General features: G+C 39.9%; 1 protein-coding gene across 3 annotated transcripts in view; it reads left to right on the forward strand.

The window, feature by feature from the left end:
• ksr2 (kinase suppressor of ras 2) overlaps positions 1 to 13,683 on the forward strand; it is a 262,478-nt gene that overhangs the window by 207,022 nt on the left and 41,773 nt on the right. For all 3 annotated transcript variants that reach the window (XM_061903162.1, XM_061903171.1, XM_061903178.1), the window contains one exon: positions 8,698 to 8,737. In XM_061903162.1, coding sequence (XP_061759146.1) covers positions 8,698 to 8,737 — 40 coding nt within the window. The remainder of the gene's footprint in view (positions 1 to 8,697; positions 8,738 to 13,683) is intronic.

Here is a 13,683-nt window from a genome sequence, read left to right on the forward strand (position 1 = left end):
GGATAATTTTCATGCTGGAAGACCTAGCCATGTTTCATCTTCAAAGCTCTCACTGATAGAAGGAGGTTTTGGCTCAAAATCTCACAATACATGGCCCCATTCATTCTTTCCTTAACTTGGATCAATCGTACAGTCCCCTTAGCAGAAAAACAGCCCCAAAGCATGATGTTTCCACCCCCATGCTTTGCAGTAGGTATGGTGTTCTTGGGATGCAATTCAGTATTCCTCTTCCTCCAAACACGGCGAGTTGAGTTTAAACCAAAAAGTTCTATTTTGGTTTCATCTGACCACATGACATTCTCCCAATCCTCTGCTGTATCAACCATGTGCTCTCTGGCAAACTTCAGACAGGCCTGGACATGCACTGGCTTAAGCAGGGGGATACGTCTGGCACTGCAGGATTTGATTCCCTGTCGGCGTAGTGTGTTACTGATGGTAACCTTTGTTACTTTGGTCCCAGCTCTCTGCAGGTCATTCACCAGGTCCCCCCGTGTGATTCGGGATTTTTTGCTCACCGTTCTCATGATCATTTTGACCCCACGGGATGAGATCTTGTGTGGAGCCCCAGATCGAGGGAGATTACCAGTGGTCTTGTATGTCTTCCATTTTCTGATAATTGCTCCCACAGTTGATTTTTTCACACCAAGCTGCTTGCCTATTGTAGATTCACTCTTCCCAGTCTGGTGGAGGTCTACAATTCTTTTCCTGGTGTCCTTTGACAGCTCTTCGGTTTTGGCCATAGTGGAGTTTGGAGTCTGACTGTTTAAGGCTTTGGACAGGTGTCTTTTATACAGATAATGAGTTCAAACAGGTGCCATTAATACAGGTAACGAGTGGAGGACAGAAGAGCTGCTTAAAGAAGAAGTTATAGGTCTGTGAGAGCCAGAGATCTTCCTTGTTTGAAGTGACCAAATACTTATTTTCCACCATAATTTACAAATTAATTCTTTAAAATTCCTACAATGTGAATTCCTGGATTTTTTTTTTCACATTCTGTCTGTGAGTTTAAGTGTACCTATGATGAAAATTACAGACCTCTGTCATTATTTTGAGAGGGAGAACTTGCACAATCGGTGGCTGACTAAATACTTTTTTGCCCCACTGTATATCACATACATGCATGCATACGTGCATGCATGCATGCATCCATCCATTTCTACCGCTTATTCCCTTTGGGGTCGCGGGGGGTGCTGGAGCCTATCTCAGCTACAATCATACATACATACATAAATACATGCATACAAATATACATACATACATGCATGCATACATACATACATACATACATACATGCATACAAATATACATACATACATTCATACACACAGACACGTAACTCTAAGGAGCGTAACACGAAGATGCAAAGTTTAGCAACATTAGCTTTGTGAGCTACATGCTAACATTACATCTCAACACGGGAGTGTTACATTCTTTGTTATTGAGGGTCACATTATAACTACCCTCAGGGGGCCACTTTGAATGACGTGATGGGCCACATTAAATGACGTGATGGGCCAGATTTAAATTATGTGGTGGGCAACAATAAATGATGCCATGGGTCACATTAACTTACGTGATAGGCCACCTGAAATGACAAGATGGGCCAAATTAAATGATGTGATTGTTGACAGTAAATTATGTGCTGGGCCACTTTAATGGATGTGCTGGGCCACATCAAATGACGTGATAGGCCACAATAATTATATGACAAGCCATGATAAATGATGTGACGGGCCACATTAAATGACGTGATGGGCCACGTCAAATGACGTGATGGGCCACGTCAAATGACGTGATGGGCCACGTCAAATGATGTGATGGGCCACGTTAAATGATGTGATGGCCAAATAAATGACGCGATGGGCCACTTAAATGACGTGATGGGCCACTTTAATGACGTGATGGGGCACTTTAGAGGTTGTGATAGGCCATTTAAAATATGTAATTGGACCACATTAACTGACATGATGGGCCACCTTATATGACGTGATGGCCACATTAATGACGTGATGTGCCACGTTAAATGACATGATGGGTGACATTAAATGAAGTGATGGGCCACAATAAATGATGTGCTGTGCCACTTTAAATGACGTGATGGGGCACTTTAGAGGTTGTGATAGGCCATTTTAAATTATGTAATTGGACCACATTAACTGACATGATGGGCCACCTTATATGATGTGATGGCCACATTAATGACGTGATGTGCCACATTAAATGACATAATGGGTGACATTAAAAGAAGTGATGGGCCACAATAAATGATGTGCTGGGCCACATTAAATGACGTGATGGGTCACCTTAAATGATACGATGGACCACATAAAATCATGTGATGGACCACGTAAAATGATGTGATGGACCACATTAAATGACGTAACAGGCCACTATAAATTACATGATGGGTCACATTAATGACAAGATGGACCGTATAAAATGACACGATGGACCACGTTAAATGACACAATGGACCACATTAAATGACGTAACAGGCCACGATAAATGACATGATGGGCCACGTTAAATGACACAATAGACCACATTAAATGACACGATGGACCACGTTAAATGACACAATGGATCACATTAAATGACGTAACAGGCCATTTAAATGACACGATTGACAACATAAATGACACAATGGACCACGTTAAATGACGTAACAGGCCACAATAAATGACATGATGGGCCACGTTCAATGACACGATGGATAACATTAAATGACACGATGGACCACATAAAATGATGTTATGGACCACTGTAATGACATAACAGGCCACAATAAATGACATGATGGACCACATTAAGTGACACAATGGACCACTTAAATGAGGTGGCGGACCACGTTAAAATTATATGGCAGACCACATTGAATGACGTGATAGGCCACTTTAAATGACGTGACGGACTACACTAAATGGCATGGCGGGCAACTTAAATGACGTGGCAGACCACTTTAAATGATGTGGCAGACCATATTGAATGAGCACATTAAATAATGTGACGGACAACACTTTTTTAGGACATGTAGCAAAGCCTGCTGTTTCACAAATGGTGGGTGGGCTCATTGAATCAGGGGTGGGGGAGTTAGAATGTCATTAAATGTCTCGTCAACAACAGCAAATAAATGATAAATGGGTTGTACTTGTATAGCGCTTTTCTACCTTCAAGGTACTCAAAGCGCTTTGACATTACTTCCACATTTACCCATTCACACACACATTCACACACTGATGGAGGGAGCTGCCATGCAAGGCGCCAACCAGCACCCATCAGGAGAAAGGGTGAAGTGTCTTGCTCAGGACACAACGGACGTGACGAGGTTGGTACTAGGTGGGAATTGAACCAGGGACCCTCGGGTTGCGCACGGCCACTCTTCCACTGCGCCATGCCGTCCCTATTTTTGCCTATCTTAAATCTTTGTCGACTAATTTTCATAATCATCACGTTGACTTAAACGTTGCAGCACCGAGGTCAGGGTCTTTAAGTGTAAAAATAAGTTAACCCCTGTTGGTGACAGTTGATTGGCGTGTGAGACCAGCTTCCTGTCTTCTTTAATGGCCTCGTCTTTAAACCCTGCGACCCCGCAGGATCCTCTCATTAGAGCTCGGGTGGGGAATCGATCACTTGTCCTTTTCCTCGTTCCCCTCGTGTTTGCCGCGGTGGTGAAGGCTTGTAGAGGAGAGGCACTGGGTTGGATACCACGGTGCAGGCGGTGGTGGACGCCAGGACGTCCCCACGCCGTGAGGACAGGCGGACCGCCGGCTCACATTTCAAGCTTTTTCCTGCGCGTGTTGACGACGCACATGAAAGAGTGTTTGTCGCCCCCCCGAAGGTCACTGTGGGAGGTCTGAGCTCAGTAGGAGCTCAGTGGGAGCCCACTCGGAGGACGCAAAAAAGCTCAGGAGCTCCACCGGAATAACAAACATTTAGCCCTACAAACTTACTGCAAAAAAATCTTGTCAAAGATCATCTATATGGCAAAAGTGTACTTCAGTTGTTCAGTAAACCTACTGCAACAATGTTTAGTCAAAGATCCTCTATTCAGCCGGTGTGCTCTGCTCATTTTAAAGATCTACTGCAAAAACTGTTTAAAAGATCCTTTACATGGCAAAAGTGTTCTGCTGTTTTTGAGAACCTGTTGCAACAATGCTAGGACAATATATTTTACATGACAGAAGGGGGATCTAATGACAAAAACACTTGTCAAAGATCATCTAAATGGCAAAAGTGTACTTCCATTTTTCAGTAAACCAATGTTAGTCAAAGATCCTCTGTAAAGCCGGTGTGCTTTGCTCATTTTTAAGATCTACTGTAAAAACTGTTTTTAAAGATCCTTTACATGGTGAAGGTCTTCTGCTGTTTTTGAGGACCTTTTGCAACAATGATAGGACCATATATTTTACATGAAAGAAGGAGGGTATACGACAAAAACACTAGTCAAAGATCATCTATATGGCAAAATTGTTGTGCTGTTTTAGAGGACCTACTGCAAGACTGTCAGTCAAAATTCCTCTATATAACAGAATCACTCTGCTGCTTTTAAAATGAACTACAAAAATAGCTTATTTGCTGTTATTGAGGATCTACTGCAAGAAATGCTAGTCAAAGAGCCTTGATAAGACAAAATCACCTTTGGTGCCTTTGAGGACCTGTAGCAAAAACATTCTAGTCAAATATCCTGTATATGAAAACAGTGTTCATCTGCTTTGGAGGGCCTTTTGTAAAAAAAAAAAAAAAAAACAATAGTCAAAGAGCAGTCTGCTGTTTTTTTTAGGGTGAACTGCAAAAATGTTTGTCAAAGATCCTTGATGAGACAACATCACCTTTGCTGTTTTTAAGGACCTTAAATATTCTTTAAAGATTAAAAGCTGTTTTTAAGGACTTGGGCAAAAATGGTAAAGATCCTCAATATGTTTTTGTGGACCTGTATAGCGAGCATCTATATTACAGGAGCGCCACTGCTGTTTTTGAGGAAGCACTCCAAAAAATGCTCGTCAAAGATCATATATTTTGGTTGGTTTTGGAGGGTCTATTGTAAAAAAATTAAACAAAAATTAAAAACAATAGTCAAAGAGACTTTTATATAACAAGAGCAGTCTGCTGTTTTGTTGAGGATGAACTGCAAAAGTGTTTGTCAAAGATACTTAGTAAGACAACAATCACCTTTGCTCTTTTTAAGGACCTACAGCAAAAACAGCCAGTTAAAGACCCTCTATATGACTAAAGTGTTCTTTTGATTTTGAGGACCTACTGCAAAAACAGCCAATTAAAAAGCTTATAAATGACAGAACCAGTCTGCTGTTGTTTGCAAAACCACTTGTCAAAGATTATCTTGAAGAAAAAAGTTCCCATGCTGTTTTTGAGGAGCTACTCCAAAAATTCTAGTCAAATATCCTATGAATGAAAACAGTGTTCATCTGTTTTGGAGGACCTATTGCAAAAAAACAATTGTCAAAGAGCCTTTATATGACAAGAGCAGTCTGCTCCTTTGTCGAAGATTATCTAGAAGACATAAGTTCCTGTGCTGTTTTTGAGGAACTTCTCCAAAAATTATAGTCAAAGATCTTGTATGTGACATAATTATTCTTCCGGTTTTAAAGGACTGACTGCAAATAATACTAGTCAAAGATCTTCTATATAACAGCACTTAACTATTGCACCAATGCAAGTCCAAGATCCTTCATATGACTGACACTGTATGCTGTTTGTGAGAACCTACTGCAATAACTTGTAAAGATCTTCTATAAGACAACAGTGTTGTTTTTTTAGGAACTACTGCAAAACTATTCTCTAAAAATTATAAGCTGTTTGTAAGGACTTGTGCAATATGTTAAATATCTTCCATATGTTTTTGTGAACCTGCTACAGTGATCATCCATATTACAGGAGCGCCGCTGCTGTTTTTGAGGTTGCACTCCAAAAAATGCTCGTCAAAGATCCTATATTTTGGTTAGTTTTGGAGGGCCTATTATAAAAAAATAAAAACAATTAAAAACACTAGTCAAAGAGCCTTTTATATGACAAGATCAGTCTGCTGTTTTTGAGAATGAACTGCAAAAATATTTGTCAAAGATCCTAGATAAGACGTCACCTTTGCTGTTTTTGAGGACCTTAAATATTCTTTAAAGATTATAAGCTGTTTTAAGGATATATGCATAAATGGTAAAGCTCTTCCATATGTTTTTGTGAACCTGCTACAGTGAGCCTCTTTATTACAGGAGCGCCACTGCTGTTTTTGAGGATGCACTCCAAAAAATGCTCGTCAAAGATCCTATGTTTTGGTTAGTCTTGGAAGGCCTATTGTAAAAAAATAAATAAAAAACAATAGTCAAAGAGCCTTTTATATGACAAGAGCAGTCTGCTGTTTTTGAGGATCAACTGCAAAAATGTTTGTCAAAGATCCTTGATGAGACAACATCACCTTTGCTGTTTTTGAGGACCTTAAATATTATTTTAAGATTATAAGCTGTTTTTAAGGACTTGTGAAAAAATGGTAAAGATCCTCCATATGTTTTTGTGAACCTGCTTAAGTGAAATTCTATATTACAGGAGCGCCGCTGCTTCTTTTGAGGATGCACTCCAAAAAATGCTCGTCAAAGATCCTATATTTTGGTTAGTTTTGGAGGGCTTATTGTAAAAAATAGATAATAAAAAACAAAAGTCAAAGAGCCTTTTATATGACAAGAGCAGTCAGCTGTGTTTTGAGGATGAACTGCAAAAATGTTTGTCAAAGATCCTTGATAAGGCAACATCACCTTTGCTGTTTTTGAGGACCGTAAATATTCTTTAAAGATTATAAGCTGTTTTTAAGGACTTGTGCTAAAATGGTAAAGATCCTTCATATGTTTTTGTGAACCTGCTTCAGTGAGTCTCTATATTACAGGAGCGCCGCTGCTGTTTTTGAGGATGCACTCCAAAAAATGCTCATCAAAGATCCTATCATTTGGTTAGTTTTGGAAGGCCTATTGTAAAAAATAAACAATAGTCAAGAAGCCTTTTATATGACAAGAGCAGTCTGCTGTTTTTTGAGGATGAACTGCACAAGTGTTTGTCAAAGATCCTTTATAAGGCAACATCACCTTTGCTATTTTTGAGATCTTTAAATATTCTTTAAAGATTATAAGCTGTTTTTAAGGATTTATGCATAAGTGTTAAAGATCTTCCATATGTTTTTGTGAACCTGCTACAGTGAGCCTCTTTATTACAGGAGCGTCGCTTCTGTTTTTGAGGATGCACTCGAAAAAATGCTCGTCAAAGATCCTACATTTTGGTTAGTTTTGGAAGGCCTATTGTAAAAAAAAATAAAAAATAAATAAATAAATAAATAAAATAAAAAACAATAGTCCAATAGCCTTTTATATGACAAGAGCAGTCTGCTGTTTTTTGAGGATGAACTGCAAAAATGTTTGTCAAAGATCCTTTATAAGACAACATCACCTTTGCTGTTTTTGAGATCCTTAAATATTTTTTAAAGATTACAAGCTGTGTTTAAGGATTTATGCTTAAATGTTAAAGATCTTCCATATGTTTTTGTGAACCTGCTACAGTGAGCCTCTATATTACAGGAGCGCCGCTGTTGTTTTTGAGGATGCACTCCAAAAAAATGCTCGTCGAAGATCTTATACATGACAAAAGTGCTCTAAGGACAAAAATATTTAAGATATACGGCACGGGATCCCTTCTGTTTTTATGAACCTGCTGCAAAAAACAATTTTGCTGTTTTTCAAAGATACTTTATGCCAGTGGTTCTCAAATGGGGGTACGTGTACCCCTGGGGGTACTTGAAGGTATGTCAAGGGGTACTTGAGATTTTTTTAAATATTTTAAAAATAGCAACAATTCAAAAATCCTTTATAAATATATTTATTGAATGATACTTCAACAAAATATGAATGTAAGTTCATAAACTGTGAAAAGAAATGCAATGTTGACAGCTAGATTTTTTGTGGACATGTTCCATAAATATTGATGTTAGAGATTTCTTTTTTGTGAAGAAATGTATAGATTTATGTTCATGAATCCGGATGGATCTCTATTACAATCCCCAAAGAGGGCACTTTAAGTTGATGATTACTTCTTTGTGTAGAAATCTTTATTTATAATTGAATCACTTGTTTATTTTTCAACAATTTTTTTGTTATTTTTATATCTTTTTTTCCAAATAGTTCAAGAAAGACCAATACAAATGAGCAATATTTTGCACTGTTATAAGTGAAGTGAAGTGAATTATATTTATATAGCGCTTTTCTCTAGTGACTCAAAGCGCTTTACATAGTGAAACCCAATATCTATGTTACATTTAAACCAGTGTGGGGGACACTGGGAGCAGGTCGGTAAAGTGTCTTGCTCAAGGACACAACGGCAGTGACTAGGATGGCGGAAGTGGGAATCGAACCTGCAACCCTCAAGTTGCTGGCACGACCACTCTACCAACCGAGCTATACCGCCCACTTATACAATTTAATAAATCAGAAACTGATAACATAGTGCTGTATTTTACTTCTTTATCTCTTTTTTTCAACCAAAAATGCTTTGCTCTGACTAGGGGGTACTTGAATTAAAATAATGTTCACAGGGGGTACATCACTGAAAAAAGGTTGACAACCACTGCTCTATGCCACAGGAGCGCAATTATCCAACTGACTAAAAGGCAATGAAAACTTAAACAATCTTTGTTGTTTGTGCTTGCAGCAATCCTTTGCTTCAGATCGAAGTGGAGCCGACGTCTGACGTGAGTCAATCTTCCTCTAATGTCTCCTCCCATGAATATAACAAATAAATGTTGTTTTTGTCATTATTTGTGCATTTAAATAAAATAAAAAATGTTTTCGGCGTGCGGTGTCTGGAGGCTGCAGGTAAATCAGAGAGGCGGTGAAAGACTTTCTGTGAGAAGAGTTATTTAGTGTGATGGAGAAGGCCTTGACAAAAAATTCCAGCGGGCATCTTGGCCGAGATCATTCTCACTCGGGCAAAATACATTTTTACATTTCACATCAATTCGGAATAAATCAGCTTTTTTTTTTCTCACGCCCTGCGGACATTTTTTCCTTTTTCATAACTTTCTGTTTTGGTATTCATTAAGGTAGGAAGTGCAGCCATTCATCACTGCAGCCACTTGGTTGTATTTTTACACTCTATTTACCTTTTTTAGGACATTCCTCACCTTTTTCATTTTGCATATTACACAACCCAAACCCAGGGAAGTTGGCACTTTGTGTAATTCGTAAATAAAAACAGAATACAGTTTCTATTCAGGTGTACTAGAGAGGAGGCTACGCCGGATAGTCGAACCTCGGGTTCAGTAGGAACAGTGTGGTTTTCGTCCTGGACCAGCTCTATACTCTGGGCAGGGTTCTTGAGGGTGCATGGGAGTTTGCCCAACCAGTCTACATGTGCTTTGTGGACTTGGCGAAAGCATTAGACCGTGTACCTCGGGAAGTCCTGTGGGGAGTGCTCATAGTATGGGGTATGGGACTGTCTGATTGTGGCAGTCCGCTCCCTGAATGATCAGTGTCAGAGCTTGGTCCGCATAGCCGGCGGTAAGTCGGACCCGTTTCCAGTGAGGGTTGGTCTCCGCCAACGCTGCGCTTTCTCACCGATTCTGTTCATAACTTTTATGGGCAGAATTTCTAGGCGCAGTAAGGGCGTTGAGGGAATCCGGTTTGGTGGCTGCAGGATTAGGTCTCTGCTTTTTTGCAGATGATGTGGTCCTGATGGCTTCATCTGGCCAGGATTTAAAGCTCTCACTGGATCGGTTTGCAGCCGAGTGTGAAGTGACTGGGTACCCCATACTCTCTGGTATCGGACTGATCGGTCTAAATGTGGTGGTCGGCTCCCTGTACGGCCAGTATCAGAGCTTGGTCCGCATGGCGGCGCTAAGTCGAACACTTTCCAGTGAGGGTTGGACTCCGCCAATGCTGCCCTTTGTCACCCATTCTGTTCATAACTTTTGTGAACGGAATTTCTAGGCGCAGTCAGGGCATTGAGGGGATGCGGTTTGGTGGCTGCAGGATTAGGTCTCTGCTTTTTGCAGATGATGTGGTCCTGATGCTTTCATCTGGCCAGGATCTTCAGCTCTCACTGGATTGGTTCGCAGCCGAGTGTGAAGCGACTGGGTACCCCACACTCTCTGGTATCGGACTGATCGGTCTGATTGCGGTGGTCTGCTCCCTGTACGATCAGTGTCAAAGCATGGTCCGCATTGCCGGCAGTAAGTCGGACACATTTCCAGTGAGGGTTGGATTCCGCCAAGGCTGCTCTTTGTCACCGACTCTGTTCATAACTTTTATGGACAGAATTTTTAGGCGCAGTCAGGGCGTTGAGGGGATCCCGTTTGGTGGCTGCAGGATTTGGTCTCGGCTTTTTTGCAGATGATGTGGTCCTGATGTTCCCGGGTTGGGAAGGAAACCCTGCCCCTAGTGGAGGAGTTCAAGTACATCGGAGTCTTGTTCACTAGTGAGGGAAGAGTGGATGGTGAGATCGACAGGCGGATCGGTGCGGCGTCTTCAGTACTGCGGACGCTGTATTGATCCGTTGAGGTGAAGAAGGAGCTGAGCCGGAAGGCAAAGCTCTGAATTTACCGGTCGATCAACGTTCTCATCCTCACCTATGGTCATGAGCTTTGGGTTAAGACCGAAAGGACAAGATCATGGGTACTAGTGGCCCAAATGAGCTTCCTCCGCCGGGTGGCGGGGCTCTGTCTTAGAGATAGGGTGAGAAGCTCTGCCATCCGAGAGGAACTCAAAGTAAAGCCGCTGCTCCTTCACATGGAGAGGAGCCAGATGAGGTGGTTCGGGCATCTGGTCAGGATGCCACCTTAACGCCTCCCTAGGGAGGTTTTTCGGGTACGTCCGAAGCGGAAGAAAATGGATGGACAATGATTTGTAAATCATTTTCAACTTATATTCAATTGAATAGACTGCCAAGACAATATATTTAATGTTTGAACTGAGAAACGTCATTTTGTTTTTGCAAATAATCATTAACTTAGAATTTAATTGCAGCAACATTAGTTGTCACGGGGGCATTTTTACCACTGTTTTTCATGGCCTTTCCTTTTAACAACACGCCGTAAACAATCGAGAACTGAGGAGACCAATCTTTGAAGCTTTTCAGGCAGAATTCTTTCCCATTCTTGCTTGATGTACAGCTTAAGTTGTTCAAGAGTCCGGGGTCTCCGTTGCGGTATTTTACTGCAACTGCAAACATGCTAGTCAAAGATCCTCTATATGACAGTAGCGCTCTGCCGTTGTTAAGGAAACTGCTCTTTTAGTAGTCGACCACAATGCGCCCTGCTGGAAATCATCCAGTTGTTTGCGGCCGTATAACTCCGTTGGTAGAGTGGCCGTGCCAGCAACTTGAGGGTTCCAGGTTCGACCCCCGCTTCCGCCATCCTAGTCACTGCCGTTGTGTCCTTGGGGAAGACACTTTAGCCACCTGCTCCCATTACCACCCACACTGGTTTAAATGTAACTTAGGTATTGGGTTTCACTATGTAAAAGTGCCTTGACTCACTAGAGAAAAGCGCTATATGAAAAATATATTTCACTTCACTAATGCATAACGATTCTTACTCATAGGTGCGATACAGGTACAATTATCTAAACACGATGCTGTATAGAGTTAGCATATAGCATTAGCTTCCATGAAGCAACTCAGGCTACTCAGTGGCATAGTGGTTAGAGCAGGGGTCACCAACCTTTTTGAAACCAAGAGCTACTTGTTGGGTAATGATTAATGCGAAGGGCTACCAGTTTGACCACACTTAAGTAAATTGCCAGAAATAGCCAATTAGCTCAATTTACCTTTAATGAATAAATCTATATATATATATATATATATAAAAAAGGGTATTTCTGTGTGTCATTCCGTCATATATTTTTCTTCCTTTTACGGAAGGTTTTTTGTAGAGAATAAAGGATGAAAAAAACACTTAATTGAACTGATTAAAATAGGAGAAAACACGAAAGAAATGAAAATTAAATTATGAAACATAGTTTATCTTCAATTTCGACTCTTTAAAATTCAAAATTAAACTGAAAAAAAGAAGACAAAAAACAGCTAATTTGAATCTTTTTGAAAAAAAAAAAGAATAATTTATGGAACATCATTAGCAATTTTTCCTGATTAAGATTAATTTTAAAATTTTGATGACATGTTTTAAATAGGTTAAAATCCAATCTGCATTTTTTTTTTTGAATACATAACAAATTGGACCAAGCTATATTTCTAACAAAGACAAATCATTATTTCTTCTAGATTTTCCCGAACAAAAATTTTAAAAGAAATTCAAAAGAATTTGAAATAAGATTTAAATTTGATTCTACAGATTTTCTAGATTTGCCAGAATATATTTTTTTTATTTTAATCATAATAAGTTTGAAGAAATATTTCACAAATATTCTTCTTCGAAAAAACAGAAGCTAAAATGAAGAATTAGATTAAAATGTATTGATTATTCTTTACAATAAAAAAAATAAATTTACTTTAACATTGATATAAATTGTCAGGAAAGAAGAGTAAGGAATTTAAAAGGTAAAAAGTTATATGTGTTTAAAAATCCTAAAATAATTTTCAAGGTTTTATTTTTTCTCTAAAATTGTTTTTTTGAAAGATATAAGAAGCAAAGTAAAAAAATAAATGAATTTATTTAAACAAGTGAAGACCAAGTCTTTAAAATATTTTCTTGGATTTTCAAATTCTATTTGAGTTTTGTCTCTGTTAGAATGAAAAATGTCGAGCAAAGCGAGACCAGCTTGTTAGTAAATAAATACAATATTGAAAATACAGGCATCTCACTGGTAAGTGCTGCCATTTGAGTTATTTTTAGAACAGGCCAGCGGGCACCGTGTTGGTTGCCCCTGGGTTAGAGTGTCCGCCCTGAGATGGGTAGGTTGTGAGTTCAAACCCCGGCCAGGTCATACCAAAGACTATAAAAATGGGACCCATTACCTCCCTGCTTGGTACTCAGCATCAAGGGTGGGAATTGGGGGTTAAATCAGCAAAAATTATTCTTGGCATGGCCACTGCTGCTGCTCACTGCTCCCCTCACCTCATAGGGGGTGAACAAGGGTGATGGGTCAAATGCAGAGGACAAATTTCATGTGTGTGTGACAATCATTGCTACTTCAAAGGCTTACTGAAACCCACTACTACCCACCACGCAGTCTGATAGTTTATATATCAATGATGAAATATCAACATTGCAACACATGCTAATACGTCTTTTTAGTTTACTAAATTACAATTTAAAATTTCCCAGGAGTTTCGTCTTGGAAACGTCGTGTAATGATGACGTGTACGCAAGACGTCACAGGTTTTTAGGAAGTATGAGCGATGCGCGCACACACAGCTAAATGTCGTCTGCTTTAACGGCATAATTACACAGTTTTTTGGATATCTGTGTTGCTGAATCTTTTGCCAATTGTTCAATTAATATTGGAGAAGTCACAGTAGAAAGATGGAGTTTGGAAGCTTTAGCCTTTAGCCACACAAACACACAGTGATTCCAGCAGGTTTCGGTGAGAAAATTGTGGTTAAAAAGTCAGTTATTACCGGAGAAAAGCTGAGCTTGTGCCGTCCATAGCTGCCCTCGACTCCCCTGAGACACTGCGCGTCAAGACACCCGTGAAGACAACCTTCCGACTATCAGGTAATATTAAACTCACTAAAACATCA

This window comes from Nerophis ophidion, linkage group LG01 (genome assembly GCF_033978795.1).
Source record: "Nerophis ophidion isolate RoL-2023_Sa linkage group LG01, RoL_Noph_v1.0, whole genome shotgun sequence".
NCBI lineage: Eukaryota > Metazoa > Chordata > Actinopteri > Syngnathiformes > Syngnathidae > Nerophis > Nerophis ophidion.